General features: G+C 51.4%; 5 protein-coding genes across 5 annotated transcripts; 3 read left to right on the top strand and 2 right to left on the bottom strand.

Moving 5' to 3' along the window:
• Nucleotides 1–2,838: 2,838 nt before the first annotated feature.
• CSUI_010611 (mitochondrial ribosomal protein l28) lies at nucleotides 2,839–7,496 on the bottom strand. The gene is made up of 3 exons (XM_068070714.1): nucleotides 6,671–7,496; nucleotides 5,000–6,575; nucleotides 2,839–4,096 (listed from the first exon to the last, which is right to left on the bottom strand). The coding sequence occupies exons 2-3, from the start codon at nucleotides 5,216–5,218 to the stop codon at nucleotides 3,467–3,469; spliced, it is 849 nt and encodes a 282-aa protein (XP_067917306.1). The 5' UTR covers nucleotides 5,219–6,575; nucleotides 6,671–7,496; the 3' UTR covers nucleotides 2,839–3,466.
• A 45-nt stretch (nucleotides 7,497–7,541) lies between these two features.
• Nucleotides 7,542–14,390, top strand: CSUI_010612 (uncharacterized protein). Its single transcript, XM_068070715.1, has 8 exons — nucleotides 7,542–9,093; nucleotides 9,269–9,332; nucleotides 9,727–9,783; nucleotides 10,240–10,304; nucleotides 11,068–11,168; nucleotides 11,747–11,811; nucleotides 12,465–12,589; nucleotides 13,435–14,390. Exons 1-8 carry the CDS (start codon nucleotides 8,579–8,581, stop codon nucleotides 13,676–13,678), a joined length of 1,236 nt encoding a protein of 411 aa, XP_067917307.1. The 5' UTR covers nucleotides 7,542–8,578; the 3' UTR covers nucleotides 13,679–14,390.
• A 600-nt stretch (nucleotides 14,391–14,990) lies between these two features.
• On the top strand, nucleotides 14,991–17,466 carry CSUI_010613 (uncharacterized protein). Its single transcript, XM_068070716.1, has 2 exons — nucleotides 14,991–15,186; nucleotides 15,509–17,466. The coding sequence occupies exon 2, from the start codon at nucleotides 16,311–16,313 to the stop codon at nucleotides 17,358–17,360; it is 1,050 nt and encodes a 349-aa protein (XP_067917308.1). The 5' UTR covers nucleotides 14,991–15,186; nucleotides 15,509–16,310; the 3' UTR covers nucleotides 17,361–17,466.
• CSUI_010614 (uncharacterized protein) lies at nucleotides 17,178–18,370 on the bottom strand. The gene is made up of 2 exons (XM_068070717.1): nucleotides 18,110–18,370; nucleotides 17,178–17,569 (listed from the first exon to the last, which is right to left on the bottom strand). The coding sequence occupies exon 2, from the start codon at nucleotides 17,437–17,439 to the stop codon at nucleotides 17,245–17,247; it is 195 nt and encodes a 64-aa protein (XP_067917309.1). The 5' UTR covers nucleotides 17,440–17,569; nucleotides 18,110–18,370; the 3' UTR covers nucleotides 17,178–17,244.
• A 41-nt stretch (nucleotides 18,371–18,411) lies between these two features.
• CSUI_010615 (uncharacterized protein) lies at nucleotides 18,412–20,365 on the top strand. The gene has a single exon (XM_068070718.1). It carries the CDS (start codon nucleotides 19,062–19,064, stop codon nucleotides 19,614–19,616), a length of 555 nt encoding a protein of 184 aa, XP_067917310.1. The 5' UTR covers nucleotides 18,412–19,061; the 3' UTR covers nucleotides 19,617–20,365.
• The last annotated feature ends 3 nt before the right edge of the window (nucleotides 20,366–20,368 follow it).

The following is a 20,368-nucleotide window of genomic DNA, read 5'->3' on the forward strand; positions in this document are numbered from 1 at the left end:
GAGTGAGCAAGCGTCGCCGAGACAAGCTGCGTACGTGCTCTCCTTCTACAGTGGGGGCGGTCGAGGACATCAGCGAGCCCACACAGGGGCGCCAACGGTTGAAATCCCCGGTCAGCCGGCTGACATAACCCACGAAGGGTCAAGGACCCCTCACAACCTCGTATTCCTGTCAGCTGTGTCCTACAGTCTCGCGGTGGGCAGACTCTTGTTGTGAATCTCACGACTTAACAACGGGGAAAGCACAGAAACGAAGACTACAGAACTGCTGGCATATGCAGAGACGCGGCCGGAGCTGGGGATGGCGCGACGCAGATGTGTCGCCAAATGTGAAAGTCCTGTCTTGCCACGAACTCCGCTTCCCACGGAAGCGGAGTTCGTCGAGCACGTACGCAGCGCGTCTCGGCGACGCTTGCTCACTCCGTCACCCTTGTCAGGAGGACTGACCAAGGAGCGGCAAAGCTGAACTATCGTGTTCGTGCTAGCTTCAGACATCGCTTCCCACGGAAGCGGAGTTCGTGGCAAGACAGGACTTTCGCAAGACCCTCTTGTCGCTTGCCTCCATGATAAGGGGTGTTGCGTATTTTAGGGATTCATTTACGCGGAAGTCTATTTCCGGGAACTATTGCTCCCCTATCTTGTCGCTTGCCTCCATGGTTGGGGGTGTTGCCTATTTAGAGGTTCGTTCACACGGAAATCTGTTTCCGGGACTACTGCTGTTGCCGTGTGACCCGGTCCTACACGGGAACCGCTCCTGTGCGGGGATTAGGGTCGGTCGACAGCCCGGAAAGCCACAATGCCGGGGGGGGCTCGAAGAGACACGACGTTATGCTTCGAAACTAAACAAACGGCGTGGCTCACAACCTCAAAAAACCGCGGAACCGTCTCGTCTCCGCTCCCCGGCGGTGCGGACACTGGAACCACGGACAGCACACAACCCGTCAGTCGGGCCGCCGAAGAGTGGAGACGGTTTCGCGGTTTGCTGATGTTGGGCGTTCACTTCCCAAGCGTCACGCCGTATTTTGTCGGCCCCGGCAGGCCGCGGGTTTATTCTATGTAAAGCCGCTTCCCCGGAATTATGTATCTGTCCCCGTCTACTCGAAATTCTTTTGCTCTCAGGGACGCGTCCTTCCGGACCTCTGCAAGATGTCGCCAAGCTCCGGCGATGTCTTGCCGCCGGCTCTTGCTTCTGTTGGCCAGTCACCGTTGAGCCAGAATCTCTTTACGTCCGTAGAAAGGAACCTTGCTTCTGCTTGCGCTTCATACCATATGTGTTTCCATGCGTCTCGAGAGGTACGCCTGCCACGGGAAAACACAGACATGCCGTGGTGGCCGACCGAGCGCCGGTGTTATGCGCTGACCGCAAACAGAGTTACAGAACCCCAGTCATCCAGTGGATTTGTGACACCTTCAGACCTACAGGGTATCTGCTAAGCAACTGAAATACTTCGATATACACGGCGTAGTCCTACCAGAAAGAGTTAGCGTTTCAGAAGGAACGGCCCGAGACCGAGCAAGCAGAAAAAGGTCCGACAGCTGTACCCAAGAGGACGGAGTTTCCATCGGAGCTGTGGTGTGTAGTAGCTCACCCTCTGATTCTCTGTTGAGCCTCTTTTCACAGTACTGAACGCACCCCGAATAGCCTCACCCGCTGCCCCGGTTTGGTCTGTGGTAGGACGGGCCAGGAATACTTACGCGGTGGAAGCAGTCAAGTGCCGGAGGCAGTGTCCAGAGGTGCGATATCCACGATTATCGCTTGCCGCACTGGAGCTATGGAGCTTAAGGCCTCCGAGTACTAGCGGGGACCTCAAAGCCGAGACCGCCAGAGCCTCCTGGAGTGTTGACGCGCGTTGTACGCTTTCTGTCTGGTTCTACAACGAGTGCTGCGTACACGACGAGAGCAGACGGGATAGTCAAAGCTTCCGTGGAGGGAGCGAGGCCCTATTTGGTGTACAAGCGGAAACGCAGTACAGTTGTTCAATCTCATGTCGTGGAAGGCCTCCCGGCTGCCGTGGCCGAGCGAGCTGTGGGGACGAGTAATGTACAGGAACTCCTGGTGGAAGTAAGCTGGTAGAAGTTTTTCTATATGAAGGCTGAGGAAGAAACATGAAGACAGATGATGGGTAGGGTGAGGCTTCACACGCGGTCGGCACGGTTGTAACATGAGCGGGACCGCTCTACACCCGCTAAACCAGCCAAAAGGAACCCAGCGTGGTGGCCCCCAGAGCACGTCTTGTTCCCCGGGGTGCTTAAGCTGAGCTCTCTGCTGGACGGGAAAAAACTAGCTGTCTCTGCGGTCTCACACGTAATGTGACCCCGCCAGTCGCAGCCGCCGCCCCACTTCAAGTATGAAGGAGAGCCCGGTCTGACTGTCCGTTTCCAGTGGAACGGCCTCCTGGAACTACTAGGTAAAGTGTCGGCGAACTGGTCAACCACATTCGACCTGCTCACCTCTTACTTCAGTACTTAACAGCGCTGTCCGCGCTCAGCTGGAAACCCAGGTCATGCGTCGAAGCCGGCGGCGGGAACGTGTCTGTGCCACAGGCGCAACAGTCGCGAACCTTCGTTGCTGTTTGAGGAGACTGACCTGTTGAAACCGCTCGTTCCCGTGGTTTGTGCGGTACGAAGTACCAGTCCTTTGTGTCCACTGGAGGTGTACCAAACAGGCGGGAGCGATATATGCGCTCAGGCAGTAATTTCTCCGCGTATATCGGCGACTGGAGTCTGAGCTCGCATGAACCTTTCCAGGCTAATATATGAGAAATCGTACATCGTGTTCAGACACCTCACCTACGAAAGCCACATCACTGGAGACGAAGGCTATCGCATATTTGTATAGCCCCAGTTGGTTCGTATGTCTCCACCGGTCTCACCCCCTCTTTCTTCGTCCCCCGTCTGCGCTACCGGTGAGTTCTCAGTACCCCTGTGAACCATGCTCTGTACAAAGCAGCCTGTTGATTCTTGAGTTTCCTTTTCGTCATGCGCGTCTCAAAACAGACTTCCGTCACAACAAAACCTTCAGCCCAGTGTGTGACACCGTGGTGTTCCAGCGCTTTCTTAAATGCGATGGATACTGTTTCCGAGGGCGCAAAGATACGTAGACTCAAACGTATAGTCAGTTGTTTTCATGTGATCCCCCGTTTTTCAATGGACGTCCGCTAGCTAGCAGACGTATTCTTCCTTCATATACATCTCTTCTCATGAGCTCAATCCACGTCTTCACAGTTGTGTTCTTCTGTCAGTACTACTGCCTCTGGAAATAAGAGTATCTAGATCTGTGCACGCACGACTTTTCTCGGCCTTCCTTCCGTTCTCCCGCCCTGCTCACCCTCGGAAAACCTTGCCTAAGCAAACCTCCCCAGTGAATCCATCTATCCGAGACCACAAACCGTGACTTTGCCATGGACAGATTCCGTATAGAATATATAGAGGAAGAGACAGTTGGAATAAAGGAAAAACACAAAATGAACTAATAGACTCGTATCTCCCTATACTTGTGTGTTTTACTTCTCCTTCGTAGACTTCTGCCACTTTGACCACCCCCTCCTCTTCCTCTACCCTTTTTATACCCATCCGGTTCATCAGAATCAGCATAGGCCCGCTCAAACCCTTTTGCCTCTCCAAGTCTTCTACGGAAAGCTTCTTCAAGTTCTTTGCTTTGTCTCCACCATAAATCAAGAGCAGGCGCATGCGGGGTGCCTTCTTGAAAAGCCTGCCTCTCAGGATGCAGTTTATGAGCAGGTGGAAGATAATAAGGAGAGAAGCTTTTCTCACGACTTGCCATATCTTTTTCATATTGATGCTTCCTTAGATTATGTCGATAACATGCATAATACGGATCTCGTCGAGCTGCGGCCTTCATGAAGACTTTCCATGGTAAACCCCAGTCACGTATAACAGGCTGCTCCTGATAGAAATACATGACCTGCCTCATACGTTCACCAAGATGTGAGCGCAGTTCTTCAGGGGGGGTACGTAGTATATAGGAATCGAAGCCTCCCATATCATCCATCGCATGTAATGCTGATGTCGTCACGCGGACATTAGGAACCGTTGTATTCAATAAAGCGGATGTAAAGGACTTTCTAAAGACATTAGGCTTTACAAGAGAGACAAGACCACAGCAAAGAGAAAGGAAACAACCTGGGTAAAAGAGAAGTCAAAGAGAAGGAATGAAGAGAATGAAGAAAACCAAAGAAAGAAGAAAGGGAGACAGGGTAAAGGAAGGAGAGAAACTGATAGAAACAACCATAGCTGCACACCTGCTGTCTCTACGCTGGAGTCTTCGTCGTTTTTTTTTCTACACTTCATAGAAAAAGACACGAGATCTCAGAAAAAAGAAAAGATAAAGCTCCTTGAAAGACAAACATTCGCCGGCCCGACAGGACTTCTTCCGACTATCCTACCCCGAGTGGTAGTGACGACAGACAGAAAAAGAAGCAACTCAAACATCAGTCGCATCGACTCTTTCCTTGAGAACGGTGTTTGTTCTTGAAGGCCTGTCCCCCCAGGCTATGCGATATGTGGAACGCTAATGAAACTCTGTAAGTTGTTAAAGCGCCCCTTTTAGTGCTATACGTAAGTCTAAGATACAAGTGGAAAGAACTGAAGAACGAGCGAACGTCATTGCCATCAACTTCTCTTCATTTCCGCATTCCAATGCGCACATGCTGGAGATCTTCAAGGACCACTTAAACATATCTCTCGAGACCTATGTATGTGTCCCTCGATATATATCTTCGCATCTAGTAGCAAGGGAGAGAGAAAAGCGGACATCTGGCCACCCCACAAAACACACATATCTGCTCACATGAAACTGGACGGATATAGAGAGGAGAGCGAGGGGTGAACTCCACAATCACATATACCTATGATGCACAGAGAAATAAATCACGTGTGTATGTATGATGTATATATAACTATAGATGGAAAGATCGATGGAGAGGTAGACAGGAGAAAACACGCAAGATATAGGCGAGACGAGGAGCCTGTGGAGTCTCACCTTGAGTTTTCGGCGAGTCCGCCTCATAGAGAATGTCCGCTTTGTATGATAAGTGAAATCTTCATCGTGATATAGCCCCGTCTGTGATGCGGCCGAAGGAACACGGCCATAGGCCTTAACGGGTATAGGAGGGATCACCTGCCATTTCTTGAACCCTCTGCATGCTCCACGTCCTGAAAGCCGCAGATACTTCCCCCACAAATTCAAATTCTTCGGCATGTTTCCTTCCTTCTCTCTTTCTCTCTTTCTTTCCTTTTCTCCTTTCTCTCGCTCTCTCTTCCTTTCTTCTTCTCTCTACGAAGAGGAACTTCCAAGAGAAAAGATAGACAGAGAAATTGTTGCCTTGGCGACGAGAGAGTCTTTCTGTACGCTCGGTCCAAGCACGGGAGGTGGAGAGACAGCAAACATGAATGAGAAGGAAGCTCCAAAGAAAAGATGAAATTCTTCCTTCTTCTCCCTACCAAGTTCATTCTTTTCTTCTCTTTAGACAGAGATCATACATACCTAGTGCATATCACGGTATCCACCTTCAGTGCTGACTCTTCTTCTCTCAGAGAGAAAGGACACTAAAGAGTCAGGTTGAGGTATAGAGACATCTTATAGAAGACAAGAAACAAGTGAACAGGTCGAGAGCCACATGCATACACGCACGTACATAGATACACATATATATAGATACGTAGAAAAAGAGAGAGAGTGACAGAGAGGCATGTAGAGAGCGTAACTGGGGTTCGCACGCATACATAGGAATGGATGATGATGATGATGATGCTAGTGTAGGGTCCACAAGTATCACAAGCCGTTGTTGTCACTTTAAAAAGAAACTTCAAAAAGAGAAGATAATACAACTTATTAAAAGAAAAAGGAGGTATCTATCCCCCCTAGTTCTTCTTTTCTTTGCCAGAAACACAAGAAAGCGATCGCACTGCCGTCCTCCAAGTAAGCGCCGGTGCATAGATTTTCCTTTGTGCGAGGGGCAGAAGTCCCATGAAGGGCTTTTCTTTTCTTGTCTGTACTGTGATGTTATGCGTCGAGGAAAGAGACTGAAAACGGACAGAGAAGAGACAGATGGCTACTGAGACGCCTATCTTGGACAGAGTGTAGAAGTGCAGCTAGTGGAGGGAGGAGAGAGAAAGGAGAGAAAAGAAATGACAAATCTCTCTTTGCCTTCAATCGGTCAGTCATGGATAAGCGGATTCGTAGCATCAAAGATGCACAAGAAAAGAAAGAGAGAGACGAGAGAAAGAATAAAGTGCCGTCTGTCATACTTGTCCTTAGCCTCTAGACATCAGCGTATTCTTCTCCCCTCTCTTCGTTGCCTCACGTTCGTTGGACTTGTTCTTTTCGCTGTTCCACCTCTATCATTCTAGAACTTCGACAAAGACAGTTGCTTCGCCAAGCTGTTGACCTGAGCTGTCCGCCTGCTGTCTTTCGACGTCTCCTCAGTACACGCATAAATGCACACGAAGAAAAAGAAGAAAACGGATGAGCTGTCCTCTTCCCTCTCCTCCTCGTTTTCTAGTGGAGTTCATTCAATCACTCTGTTCAAGTCTTCCCTTTCTTCTCGCCTCCGAGGCTCTATGTTTTCGGAGGCCTTCTATGGAAGTGGTGTGGAGGTCATGATGATTGCTAGATGAAAAAGGAAGATTTCACACGAAGCTTGCGTCCAACCTCGGAGCTCTTAGGCCCATAGAAGTTCGACATAGTCAGTATATAATGAGGAAAAGCCAAGTAAGTCCTTTCTATTGCGTTGATCATGTCCACTGTCGCGGAGCCAGAGGAAGCACAGGCTGGAGTAGAGAGCATGCAGGGACGAAAAGCATTTGACTGAGGGCTTTCTGTGTGACGACAACTGCCACACGACACCCTCGTCACTGACGGCGACACACGACCTTCATCAAGGATGCCGAAGAGTCGTCTACCTCATCCTTAGATCTCACCCTCTCCCTTTGTCCTATCACCTTCTCTTCGGCCCGCATGCTTCCTCTCCATCACAGACCCGTATGGATGTTGTACAAGCGTCTTTCAACGCGTTCCCGTGAGCCTTTTATAGTCATCTTCTCTCGCTAGGAAAGAAAGAGGCGAAACGCAGACAGCAAAGCCGTAAAGAAAGACACTGGATCAGCTGCCGAGTTCGTCATCACGTGGACACATCCGACTATGAAGAGCCCCCCTTACTCCTGAAAGAAGATGAGCAAGTGCTCTGTACGATACAGTCACTGAGCAGTACAAGAAGTTGAAATCTACTGGGCTCTATGAAGGAAAGTCGCGGCGAAACGAGGGCTTTCTGTCCTGGCTTTGTTACTTGACAAGCAGAAGACAGAAACACCTCAGCAAGAAAGGAGAGACAGAATACGAGGAAGCTGTTCAAGAAGTAGACCCACTCAGGGTGAAAGATTAGTGGAGAGCCGATTGACGATGGGAGGAGACGATTCACATCGAAGTACACATTGCATGCAAATGTTCGTCCTTGAGCTCTTCGCTTGATATCTCGCTGTGCTTCTTGCAGACGAAGAGTGACGGAAGACCAAAAGTCTTTCTTCGGCAAATGTGTTCAGCAGGTGTGGTTCCTTTCTAAGACAAAAGCCTTTCAACTCACCTTTCACTGAGAGAAACTTCACCATCCTGGAGACATCTCCTTACTTTTTCAGACGGTGTGTGTCTGGTTGAATGCATGCCTTGAATTAGAGAAACCCTGTCTCGCCCGCTCCGTCCTGCCTCCTTCACTTTTCACTCCCGTTTCCGATGAAAAGGCAATCGGAATACACTCTTGTTCCTGGTGTGATTCGTTGCATCTTCTTTTGTTAGATGTCCAACCGTCTTTTCTGCTTTACGTCGAGACTTCTTCTCAACCTCCAAGTTAAGAGCTTTCGTGGTGTCTCTCTGGTGTTTTGCAGTATGTGAGAATTCTTCACATCTTTTCTCGCTTGCTTGTTTGGATTACCTGCTAATATATACACCCCTGTTTCATTTTTGCTGCCGCATCTCTGCTTCTGTCACGTGTCCCCTTTGGTTGGGTTCGATAGCTGTCTCTTCCTCACCGCACGAGGAGGTGATCTAAGTTGTACCTTCACTCGTCCCGCCTCAGTTCGTTCTTTCGGTCTCTTCCATGTTTTTCTGATGTGCCGCTTTCAGTTCGTTGCTTTCTCATTCTTCCGCACCATTTTGTAGTCGCTTATTTCCATCCGAAATCTCGTTGAGGTGACTATCAACCAGCAGACACGTCGGGGTCGTCTCCGCTCTCTTGAAAGACGGCTACCGTATTCGTCGACCGATGCGAGTGGAATGCATATGAAACCTTCCTTCTCTGACTTCCTTCTGTCTTTTATGCTTCCTGGACCGTCTTTCTTAAGATGACATTCCTTCACTTCGCAGCTTGCAGCATCTGCTGCTTTGGGCCAAACTATGCGATCTACAAAGGCACTCAAGTGTACGTACACCAGAGAACCACTCGCAAGTTGTCCCTTCAGTTTTCCTCCATCTCTCTCTCCGTCCTTTTCTCCTCACCTCGTCTCTTGTCGCTCTTCTTTCTTTTATCCCGTCGGTCTTCGGACATCCTCTTAGCTGTCTACTTCATCCATGTGTACATACACCTGTACGTCTGATTCACATGCTTTTGTCTTTCCATCGTATCCTCCCGGGACCTCCTTGTACTCAACTTTTCATTCTCTGTTTGCACTTCACAGGGCCCTGAATATCGCTTCTCTCACTTCACCAAGTCACAGCGTCATCTCATCTTCTCTCTTCTTCTGTGTTCTCTCTCTCTCTCTCTCGTGGCTCTTACACCATTCCTCGCCGAACTTCTTCCCAAGAGGCATCTTGTGTAGAATGTCGTGTCCTAGTCATTTCTTGCTTCTTTTTCCCTCGATTCACTGCGTACGTTGTCCTTTCCGGTGCCTTTCTATGTCTCCGAGTATAGCTGTTTCCTCTCAGAGTCGTTCTCGTCCTCCCCTCACCGCTACAGGAGCTCCGCTTACCTTCCTTCTTTTTGACAGTCCCTCTTGTCTCTCTCGTACGGCAGGTCTGAACAAACTGGCACAGGGTTTCTGGTTGTCTTCTCGTCTTTTGCTTATCTTCTTACACAGCTCGTTAAGGTAAGAAAGAGAGATCTCTTTTCTGGGTGCCAGAGATTCTTCAGAAGGTGTCATGTTGGACGTGACTGAAGGCTTCTTCTTCTCTTAGATCGAGGCAGATGTTTCCGTGATAGTCGCTTTGAACGGATCCGCGTCATTCTCGCTCCTTCATGCCGGTTTTCTTCTGTCCTCACAGCACACGTATTCCAATACACTGGTTTCCAGGACTAGCTAATCCAGGGACTACGTTGTATGTATCAGTAAGTTGTATGGACACTGAAACGAAAGACAGGCAGCACGTCTTGATGATAGCAAGTGAACGCTGCCTGATTTTTGCTAAGATGCAAACTCTTTGAAGAACAGAAAGTCCCCTTTTCTCTCTTGTCGCTGTTATCTCTCTATATACGGCATACGTAGTGAGAACATATCGGGAAGAGAGATAGAGAGAGAGCGAGTTGCACGCCTATTTCTTCTTGTAAGGAAAAGGCTCTTCTCCAGTCAAATCCCAGGTGATTTGGAGGAGGGGTGGCTCTAAATGCAGGACCGCAGACCTCTTCCGGCATCTTAGTGTCCCCCTCGCCATATATCTGTCTATACACCTTACAGCAGTAAACCTTCCTTTTGTGTTTGCTCTCTTTTCTTTTTCCCGAGCAGAGTCTTGTTGTTGCGTCACTCGTCCCAAATATGTGCTACGCTTACTTTGTCTGCGAGGTAAGATGGACAGAGATCTCGCCTCTTTTGTGAAGAAGGGGAAGAAGAGAAAGTCTGGTGGTGACGGTGCCGCCGCACACAAGGCCTCTTCTAGCTAATCACGTAGCACTTGTGACCACAGAGACTTCTTTCCTCGGTCATCTGCCCTATCTATTTGTCTTCCTTTTCATCCTATCGTTTGCATGCAATACGCAGTCCCGTTATGTTTATGCATCGGTCAAGAGATTTCATGACACATTTAGTCGGCCACAGAGAACTGCAGTCCCTACAATAGAACTCAAGGACACATGAGAGTGCTCTCTGTCTGTTTTCCTCTCGATGAACTTGGCTACGTTTCACATTGTCTCTCGTTCAGAAAAAGATCTTGTCGTCTCCCTGACTTCTTTGGTTCCTTATACTGGTTTGAGATTTCTACACGACGACCTTTCCTTCGAGTATTGTTCCCTGTCGCTACAGATCTTGACCCAAATACTCTTAGGCGCACTGGAAGTCTGTGGCATTTACGTCGTTCTCCATCACAGGTACGTCAGAGGGATCCAAGGCCACAAAGATGTAGACACACATAGCTGGCTCGTTAGCAATATAGACACAGGTAGCTAGCTCGTCAGCAAAGTAGCTGCTCTTGTGTCAAAACTTCCTTACGGGGACATGACCGTATTTAGTCTCCTCCCCCCCAATGTACGAGAAGGGCTTTGAGGTGAGTTCCCTGTTCTCATAGTAGAATGACAAATGCATACGATTCTCAGCTCTCTTCTTATTTGGAAGATGTTCAGAGATAGAGGTAGGTAGATTGTTTCCCGTTGAGTGCTTGTGGAGATAGACAGGGGCACAGATACCGCTTTTTCAGCTGCGTGGAAACCGCCGAGGGAGGGAGTCCTAGCCTACTCATGGAGATGAAGGTAAGGTGTTTTTGTCGACCCTTTGTATCCCAGAGACTCCGCGTGCATGGCAGCTTGTCAGCGAATTCTTGGATAGAGAACCGAGTGCGTTTTCAGTGAGACGCAGGAGTATGAGAGACTGTGTCATCTTTTGTATTCTTTCGTGTCCGTCCTTGGATGTCGCGTATATGTATGAACCGTGACTCCGCACATCTTCGCAGAAAGTGAGAAACTCGGACTGTATGTTGTAGATTGTGAGTGAGGAACCTAGAACATACAGTCCGACATTCTCACTTCCTGCGAGCATGTGTCGTTAGTGAAAACTTTTGTATGGTTGAGTATGCAGTCGTGAATGTGATTGTCTGGATTTGAATGTACCCCCGGGTGTGTGTGTTTTGCTGTATAGGATTGCCATGAGCATCGATGCTGAGGCTCGTCTACTGAGTGTGGGCTTGGGCTGGGCATCCGCTCATTCTCTCTTTACTTGTCTTCTTCCTCTTTTATCAAGTGAGTCCCCGAGACGTTTTTGTCTGACAGCTGTAGCTAGTTGTTGAGGATTCTCAACGCGGGATGCAAACTCAAAGATCAGCTCTCAGCCCGCTCAAGTCTATACATCATCTCTCTACGATACTTCCTCTTGTGTCCTCTTCTTGTCCCGCTACGAGTCACGGCACATGCTGACGCACTCGTAAGCACCTGCCTGTGTTTTGTTTGTGTGTATAAATGCTGAAGTCCCTGTTATGACATTCAATGTGAGCGAGCGAGGGGACCACGTAAAGAAAGTGAACATGAGGGTGACAGGTCGTTTTGGAGGTGTCTCAGACTCCTGTCAGAACGTGTTACTACGTCACCTAGGACTGTGCACGAGTGATATTCTGTAGAGGCCGAAGGCGTGCTTGGTATCTCTGAGCAAATGTGTATGACTCGCGTAGATATGGCCATGCATGCTCGCACGCGATCGAGCTGTACGCACGGAAAGAAGGGGACGGGTGATCTAAGGTGTCTAACCTTCTGAATCTTGTTACTGTCTCCTTGGGGCTTTTCGAGGATTGCTCTCTAGAACTTTCTCTTTCTTGCTGTCTCAGGCGTGCGGACACCAGCATTCCAGTGGAGATTTTTCTACGGAGCTCTGTCTGCGAGCGTCTCGACTGTGAGTTCACTCCTGAGCCACCGGCTAAACAATCAGAACTTCATCCATGATGCTGGGGCAGCCCTCACAGGGACTAAAAGAGAATATGCTAAATCATGTACAAGGTTGCTCGTTTACCTGTCTCCATTATGTTTTCCTTGAGATGATGAAGCGCATTTGGGTCCAGAGCGCTTCTCGCCAAGTACGTGTCAGGCTGAGAATACACGAGGAGGCAGAGAACATACGGCTAGCACACAATTTCTTCGCTGAGTCGTAGGGGCACTGTGCCTTGTATGGTTTATCTCCTCGCCGCCTGGCGAGGCGTGACAGAAGTTAAGGACTGCTCGTCTTAAGGTAGTTCGTGCACAGGAGCTCTATTACTACCGCAAGGAGGCTTCTTCGTTCACGTTGTTTTCCAAGCCGGCAGTACGGTAGCGCCAAGATACAGATGGAACATCTTGTGTATAGTAGAGTTCGTGGATGGACGCTTACAAAGTAAGAGAGGAGTAGTTGAAGCTGTATGCTCACACATAGCCTCGATCCGGAGACGCTCGTGTCGTATCTCTTGGGTGTAATACTCCGGTTCTAGAGTCTGCCTGACTTTCGTTGTCCTTCAGTTCTTCTGTGGAGTACTTCTGTCTTGTTTCTCTTTCATCGTTTGTCACAACCTTCAGATGTCTCTACTAGCCCTGACAGCCATTGTCTTTCTTGTGACGCGCCGAAAACAGCAATGGAATGCAAGCATTCCAGCAGCCGGAGCTCTCGGAGTAGTCCTTCTTCTCTTTCCCTTCCTAAGCAAGTGAGCGAGCTCCCATCCGTATTCTTTATATGGGTCTTCATGCCACTGGGTGTGTGAGAAAGTGCATGCCCTCCGACATGAGGCACGGGGTGGATCCACAAGGAAAACGTCTAGAGACACTGTTGGTTTCCTGTCAAGAGTGTCAGAGCCCAGTAGTTTGCTGACAACCCGTCGTATTTCAGATCATCGTCCTTTCAGTGTCCACGCGTCTCCAATCTACTGTACCTTCTACCAGTACTCTCTCAATAGTCACTTCAACGTGGTCCCCGGCAGAGTAGCCCTCCCTGCAGGAGGACGTCCTTTCCGTATAGCACGATGCCTGAGACTAGCCGTAGTGCAGGTACCGGTATGTGGCCACATACGTATTCGCTGGTGTGGCTTGCCCTCTAACAGACGTATCCGCGGCGAGAAGGGAAGAAGTGCCTCAAAGAGAGGGGATGTTTAGCCGGGAAGTGGGCGCTGAACAAAATAGTATTCTTTGGCTGGAGGGTCGTTACGTTCCGTACAGTTGAAGTTTAAACGTATGCTAGAGACTTAGACTAGCCGTGGAGCACATTGTTCACAGTACCTTTCCATTGACGAGAACGAACTGCTGCTGGGTATGCAACTTGTCTGTGTACTCTTGGAAATCAACGTTACATGGGCGTTCGGACATTAACTAGCGTCACCTGTTGTAGACTTGTCTTATCCCTCGAGTTTGAGAAAGGGAGTACCGACTAGAGAGAGCCCCACGATGTACACGCTTCTACGCCATACCCGCGGGATCACCTGGGTCACGTGTGTGGGAGAAAGAATAGAAGGTTAGTTCCGTCCAAAGAAGCGGTGTCTCTCTGATTTACCTTCAGCCGGCTAGTGCTCGGGAGCGCTCCGTCATCTGCTCCCGGTGATGCGCCGGTCTGGTGGGGTTTCCTGGCATTCCAGGCAGCCGTAACAGCCTATCTAGGACTTCTGACACGGAGAATGTATCAGCAGTGGGTTGGCATTTCAGCTGCCGGCCCTGCTGCTACTACACCTCAGTCACAAAGAATGGGTTCATTTGCATCTGCGAGACAAACCAGTGATGGCGGTGAAAAACAGAAAGCAGGGTAGTTGCTGCTTTCGGCAATCACAGTAATACGCCGTGAGAATACAAGCCACGCGTCCACCTTCGAAGTGGTTGAGGTGACTCGGAGAAACGGAAGCGAAGGCCAGAAAGATACGAAGACTGCAGAGAAAGACTGAGAATAGAACTAAAACAAGACAGCGTTCTCCTTTGCCCTGTCGACACATGTGGGTGAGCTTCGTTAGGCTCGAGTGTGCAACCGGTCTCAAACGAGTCGTGAGAAGCTGCGTCTGTCGCAGTGATTTTGCTGTGGATTTGCGATAACGGGCTCCAAGAAACGGGGCTCTTGGGACTCCCATTGAGCTGTCCAAGATAACAGATACAGTAGCGTCGTCGTGGAAGAGATCTCGCTCGCGCGGAATCCCGGCAAGGCGGTTGTAGTCTCAGGCCGAGGATGGGCAAAGCTCCGGCACGACATCAAAGTGCGAAAACTGACTAGGTGGTTGGCAGGATTGTCCTCAGGACTAAGTTTTCCCGCACACAATGTGGAGCTGTGTCGGTGCAGAAGGGCACGCGTTCGTGTTCCATCTGCAGAAGGTGAAGACGGACGATGGAATGAGCGTGTGTGCCGCTGCAAGGCAACTGACCTAACAGTCGTCACGACAAGCGAAGACATACACAGTCTGCGTTACGTGTGGTCTTTGCCAGCTCGGGTGAGCTTTTCTGTTCCTTTAGGGGTTGCAGAAGAGCACTTTGAAACGTCATTGCGGCTTTGAGGTGTAACGCGATGCCGCTACCACGAGCAGCGCACCTGAAAGGAAAAGTGTTAGTTTGTGTGTACGTGTCAAAATGAGACAGCATCTCTACGTAAACCACTTTCTTTCCTCGAGGTGTGATGTCTCACCGAAGGAGTCACGGAAGCAGGTTCGGCCAGAAGCTTTCTAGGCTCAAGTTCAGTTCTCTCATTGTCGATCACGCTGATAGTATATCAACGGGGTCTCCCGGTTATCACCCATGCTGCGCCTGACGGAGCAAATGGACGCGCCTAGAGCACACCACGCCGTACTGATGAACAAAGCAAGCGGAACACGTGGAGCTGCAGCATCGCGGCATCAGCTTTCCAGACTGTACCTGTCCTTGCTACAACCAGGACAGTCGGCTACTTGTAGAGGCGCTTTCTTGAGGTAGTGCCCAACGCTGGACACGGCGGCGGGTACGCTCACCGAGAAGCGGTCACCTCGGGACTGATCATCTTGGAGAGTGTGTACAGCGCAGCACGCTTTATGTGGCAGCGGCTGGATGGCTGAGTATTGCAGTGGAGAGTAGAGCTTCACTGCTCGGAGTATCGCTTCCGCGAGTTTTTCGAGTACGGCGCGGATGTCCCTTCGAGATGGCACGGACTTCAGATGACTCACGTGTCTTCCACCCGGAGTAACGCACGACGCCCAACTAATATACATCTGATTTGTTGTAGCGGTCCGCTGGGGCCCGTGATAGAGCAGCTTCGCGGTGCTTTCCGGGTCAAGACTACCGCTCATGTCTCCCGTGTCTCCGGGTGAGTGTACGCACGGTTGTACACACGTGGAAAAAAGACGCTACGATATCTTTGACAACATGACAGCAGAAACAAGACACCGCGTTTGGAGTTGGAATATGAACGCTGAAAGCCCCTCACAGTGGGAGGCAGTGGCAGGTGTACGGCCGGCGGAGACGCGGCCGGAAGCGAGCGGTTGACCGCAAGTCCGGATGGAACAATGATGTGCGAGTGGGACCTTTATCCCGGCAGCCGTCGTAGATGCCACGCTCGGTCAGCCCTCGTTCTCCACAACAAAACTACTGATGACAACTGTATACCCGTGTTGCTTGGTATGGTTCAGGGCAAGTTTTTCCCGGATTTCAATACTTCTGTGTGCTGCCGCCGCCACCACCGGCGCCGTCTCTCTCCACACTTGTGGCGGGTCGCCTGTTCTTGCGGATCCGTCCAGGAATCGCGAATCCTTCCAGCTATTGCGTTCTCCGTCTCTCGTCCGTGTGCCTCCGCCGGAGTCGGTTGCATATGACAAAGACGCTACTACAGGTTTCTATTCGAGTGACTAGTGCTTTGTCTTCTGAACCCCACTGCTGCTCTCTGCCGCAATTGAGGGGTCGAGCCCCCATTCTTCTAGAGGACTTGACTGCCCTCCAGAAAATTGTGGAGAGCGGCTGCCGAGTTTCGACTCCGCTGCCGTGCGTACTGCAGCTCGAGTGCACGATTTGTGGCGCTGGGATTCCACCAACCCATACATTTGGAGCGTAGTTCCATTATGAGGTGCCGCGGGCGCATTCGCGTCACTCGTGATCTTTGGTGTCGTAGGCACCTACTACTTTCAGCACAGTCTTCCACATTTGCTTTCGTGGTTCTTCGGCACTAAAGGCGAGTGGGCCTGCAGTGGCTTGCAAATTTTCCGAGGACGGCACCGGACTAACGAGACGTGAGCAGGCCCTTCTCCTGGGTGTCTTCGCGCCGCAAAGACCAGACTAGGAGCACGTTTGTCAACGACGTCATTCCCGCTCGGCACGGGTGGGCAGACAGGCCTGGTTTCGGTTCCCCGTCTTAGGGGCACAGCCGCCTCCGTCTGCTGGTCATTTCCTTGTGAGTCGCCAAGGCTGCGGAGACCGAGTATAATCAGCCTCTCAGCGATGGATTATGAGTCAGGTGAAAGGAGAGGGGCTCCCCTCACTTGTGAGTTTCTCTTGAACAATCAGCCGCAACAGAGCGATGGACCAGGGGGAAGAGAAAATGACGGCCCGGAGTTGCTGGGTAGTCAGCCCGATGGTTCACTTCCCAAGTATGGTGAGCCAAAGCCTTGGGCACAGGAGAACTCCGCGGACAGCTTTGAACTGAACGAGCTGACAGGATCTCTGGAAACCACAGCGTCCACGGTTGGGCGAGAAACTTCCGACCTTTCGCTAGATCTTCGTCGTGAAGAGTCTACGATAGCTAGCCACAAGCTCTCATCGGCTTTGCAAGACCTCATCATTGAAAAACAGCAACGCGAGTCCTCCGAAGAGCCCTTCGGCAGAATTCTTAATGAAGCCGCATGCCCGCGTTCGGGAGAGCTCAACGGGCGGACTGACTCACATAGTGGGCGGCAACCCCGCACCATACTAACGGTACCCGACGGTCGCTTGACAGTCGGACCGCAGGAGGGAATTGCTCTTCGGCGTGAACAAATTTCGAAAGATGTAACTAGTTTGCATTCTGGACCCAGGATACTAAGGTCCGCTTCTCTTGCAGTGCCGTGCAGCCGGTTCAGCGGGCGAACGCGGTATGAGGATGACAGCGCGAGGTCGGCAGCAGGAACGAGGAAGGCTGGGGTTCGGCTGGAATCTGTATCCAGTGCTTCGCAAGGCACGGCGAGCGTGCTGGGAGTCGATGAGAAGCTCAAATCCGGAAGCATGCGCTGCCCTCTCGCACCACGGATGCAATCCCAAGCAGCCCTGTTTTGTCTCCCTGATCTAACCGACTCGGAAATGCTACCCGAAGCTGCTAATATGTTACCATTTCCACGAAGAGTCCACAGCGTTGAGATACCCGGGCCCTTAGCGCGTGCTTTCGAGATACCGTGCGCGCTCAACAGGGGAATGTCCGATCAACTGGAGCAAGCACTGAAAAAGCTGCTCCGAGGCGAGAGCTCTCAAGGAACCGTGGAGACCGTGGGAGAGGCTTCAGGAAAAAGCGGACCATGAGAACGAAGAACGTTGTGTGGTGCCCTGGTGTATCAAGGGCATACACGCACGTAACCAATGACCCGGCTGTATTATTCATTGATAATGCGCCAGTTCATACGGGGGCTAGTCACCCCACACAGGTATTGCCGTGTTGCTCAATGCGGACCCGTGCGTTGCCGGGCTGACGCTTGTATGTAAGCATTTCGCACTTCAGGGGAGTAGTCCTGCTGAAAAAAAAAAAAACAGATGACAGCGGAGTAAAATGTCCAGTCGTGACCCTCGATGTGAGACTGGCTGCGCCCGTGAGTGCGTAACTTCGCGGCAGCAACGCATCGGGCATGCTTATGCACCGGAAAGCGCTGTTACAAAGTGGCGACTCGTGGGCCGTTTTTGATCGATGGTGTGTCAGGACAGGTTGCATCCTTTTTCAGTGTAAACAATCTGGGGAGGTCATTGAAGCCCCATACGTAGGTGTCCCGTCGTCAAAACTCAGTAATTTTTTCTGGGCCCAGCGAGGATTAGGGGTGGGCCCGAAAATGCACCGTGGAAGACAAAACCGTGTCTGTGTAATGTCATTCCTTTGTGTACACACGAACCGCAAAGCAGTGGCTGCTCGCACTGCCGATAGCCCACGCGAAGATACGCCGACAGGGAGATCGACCCTGCCATTCTGATTTGCGCGGTCCTACGCCGATCCGAGGACATCGGCACGTTCTCTTGTCAGTAAAGATCGCCGTGCGTGGAGGTCGCTACGCCTCCTCACATACCGTTTGTGTAGCGCTTTTTGTAACGGAACTCCGTGTGAAAAAGAGGGTCGTCAGAAAGTGTTGCAGGTGAGCTGGCAGCCCGAAAAACGATGCCGTCCCCTCTGTAAACTGTTCATTTGTTGCCGGTGACACGGATATGTAACCTGGCTATCGGAGTGGAAGGTAGGTCATTTGGCGACAGCTTCGACAAGCGCAGAGGATCAGAGATAGCGAGCTTTTGAAAAGCCTGACAACGATCCAAAGAATGGCGTGTACTTGAGCATTCCGTTGACAAGCTGCCGGGGCCTTCCTCCGCCGGAGTGAGCAGGGCTGAGCACGAAGGGCAGTGACACAGAAGAGGGCTGAGGGTGAGACTAGTGGCCGAGGGCAACAAGCAGTAGCATATTTCTACTTGACAGAAATCCGGCGCAAAACCAGAAGGTCGGACTGGGGGTGTAAAACGCTGAATCCAGAAAGGGTAGGAGGTTGGTTGCGCTCGAGAATTCGTTTTCAACTGCGACGCGCGAACTCCCCGGAGAGGCTGGTGAGCAGGCGGAACGTCGCCGTGTGGCCCCGGGACTCGGTCTCTCCGCCCCTCTGCAAGAGCGCAGGTAAGAGGCGGTGCACAACGAGAGGACGGGGCTCTTGGCAGCCATCTCAGCATCAGCGACTCTTCCGGTCCTTGGTCTGAATCATTCATGGACAGTTAGCAAGGCCTGGTGTCGACTTCGGAGCCGGCCGGAGTCTCGGGCACTGTAAACTTTTTGGTATCAGCCACAAGGATGGCTAGCTGTGTCTCCATTGCATCCTGACTTTTTTCTCCAATTTCTGTCACGTCCACCCGAGCTTCGTGTGCCACTCCTTCCCCGCTGAGTAACAACGAGTTCGGTGCGAAAGCTGTGTCGTACAGCGCAACAGCTGCAACTTCTTGGCTTCCAAGCGCGAGCGGGGGACGGACAATCGACGCCGGGCCATGCGCTTGCAAAGCGGCAGGAAGCCAGCGAGACCGGTGCAGGGGCATTTTCCCTTGTGCCACTACTACTCAAAGAAGCATGTCACAGAGACAGACTTTTCTCTTTCATTGGGGTGTATAAGAGACACCGCGACGACTGTTGCAAGCACAAACCGGTACCAGAGGACAGGGATTCGGACGGCAAGAGACCCCGACAGTCATGTCTCTTACCTTCGCATCGGAGCACCAGCAAAGCTGATGTCAAACACTTCCATCTTGTCCTTGGTTTCCCCGTCAAGTCGCTGTTACCTTCACCCCTTTCTCAGCAGCCAAAGCGCGAATGGACTGCTGGTTCTCTCCCGTCCCCTCTTCATTATCTGCGTGACAAGTGCATCCGTTCAGCGCTTGCACACGAGCCGCACTATACGGAGAAATTTTTTTATGTTTACGGGTGCACACTGGATACCCAGTTCCGCAGATTTTCCGGCTGGTGCGACTACATTTCTAGGTTTGGTGCTGTCCACGGTTTTCTTTGATCTGGACTTCCCCGTTAGCCCGGGCGCTGCGCCGCTGTAAAGGCAGACAGGCAGCTGTTGTTCTTGCAGTCGCCAAGCGCGTCACTAGAGTAGCACTTCGTCGTCTGGCCTCTCGTTTCCAGCTCGAGACCCGGCGTGCAAGCTCGTTGTCAGCCTGTATGCATTTTCTCAATTTTTTATGTGCAAGCGCCTGTACCCGTTCGTCGCGACTGAACTGAAGGACTAGGATTCAACAGTGTCGGTACTAGGTTTCGGTGTGTGTCGGGCTTTCTTCTCACCTGCGTTCGTTCGTAGAGTGTGGCGGGTTTTGCCCACGTTGCGGCGACTCCGGTAGTCTTCCGCCCGCCCCCGCGTCCCCTCATAGCTATGGCGCTCTATTCTGTCGCCCCCCCTTCAACCGGGCTTTCCAACAGCATGCCAGGCACACCTTCCGGGCGTCCGGTGGGTGCCCTTTCTGTCGTGAAGGATGCATCTGGCAAGGATCGCGTCTACTGGCGAGCAGTGCCCCCCTCTTCGCCGCCAGCTCACGAATCTGTTTCGAGTTACTCAAGAGCAGCGCTCCCGTCTTCCCCAGTTCATGAATCTGTTTCGAGTTCCTCTCCGCGGCCTACAGACTCTTCTCCTCTGCGTATACCACCGGGCAGCCCGGAACCTCTTCGTCCCGTAGCGTCACCTGTTTCTTTTACTAGTCAGCTCCGCACCAGTACCCAGTCGGGGAAACGCCCTACGCCGGGCTCTTCCACTCTTTCAAGTTGCCAGTCTCCTGGCCGGAAAATCACAGGCCGGATCGGT

Source organism: Cystoisospora suis (genome assembly GCF_002600585.1).
Source record: "Cystoisospora suis strain Wien I chromosome Unknown contig_7871, whole genome shotgun sequence".
NCBI classification, from domain to species: Eukaryota; Apicomplexa; class Conoidasida; order Eucoccidiorida; family Sarcocystidae; genus Cystoisospora; species Cystoisospora suis.

Excerpts from the sequence above, each read along its gene's own strand:
- CSUI_010612 (XM_068070715.1), top strand. The coding sequence starts at position 8,579 with ATGTGTACATACACCTGTACGTCTGATTCACATGCTTTTGTCTTTCCA. Across the intron at positions 9,333-9,726 it reads GGACTACGTTGTATGTATCA|AGTCTTGTTGTTGCGTCACT; the intron begins GTAAGTTGTATG and ends TTTCCCGAGCAG. Across the intron at positions 9,784-10,239 it reads ACGCTTACTTTGTCTGCGAG|ATCTTGACCCAAATACTCTT; the intron begins GTAAGATGGACA and ends CTGTCGCTACAG.
- CSUI_010615 (XM_068070718.1), top strand. The coding sequence starts at position 19,062 with ATGCGCTTGCAAAGCGGCAGGAAGCCAGCGAGACCGGTGCAGGGGCAT.
- CSUI_010614 (XM_068070717.1), bottom strand. The coding sequence starts at position 17,439 with ATGAATAATACAGCCGGGTCATTGGTTACGTGCGTGTATGCCCTTGAT.
- CSUI_010613 (XM_068070716.1), top strand. The coding sequence starts at position 16,311 with ATGGATTATGAGTCAGGTGAAAGGAGAGGGGCTCCCCTCACTTGTGAG.
- CSUI_010611 (XM_068070714.1), bottom strand. The coding sequence starts at position 5,218 with ATGCCGAAGAATTTGAATTTGTGGGGGAAGTATCTGCGGCTTTCAGGA. Across the intron at positions 4,097-4,999 it reads GGACTCGCCGAAAACTCAAG|CCTAATGTCTTTAGAAAGTC; the intron begins GTGAGACTCCAC and ends TCTCTTGTAAAG.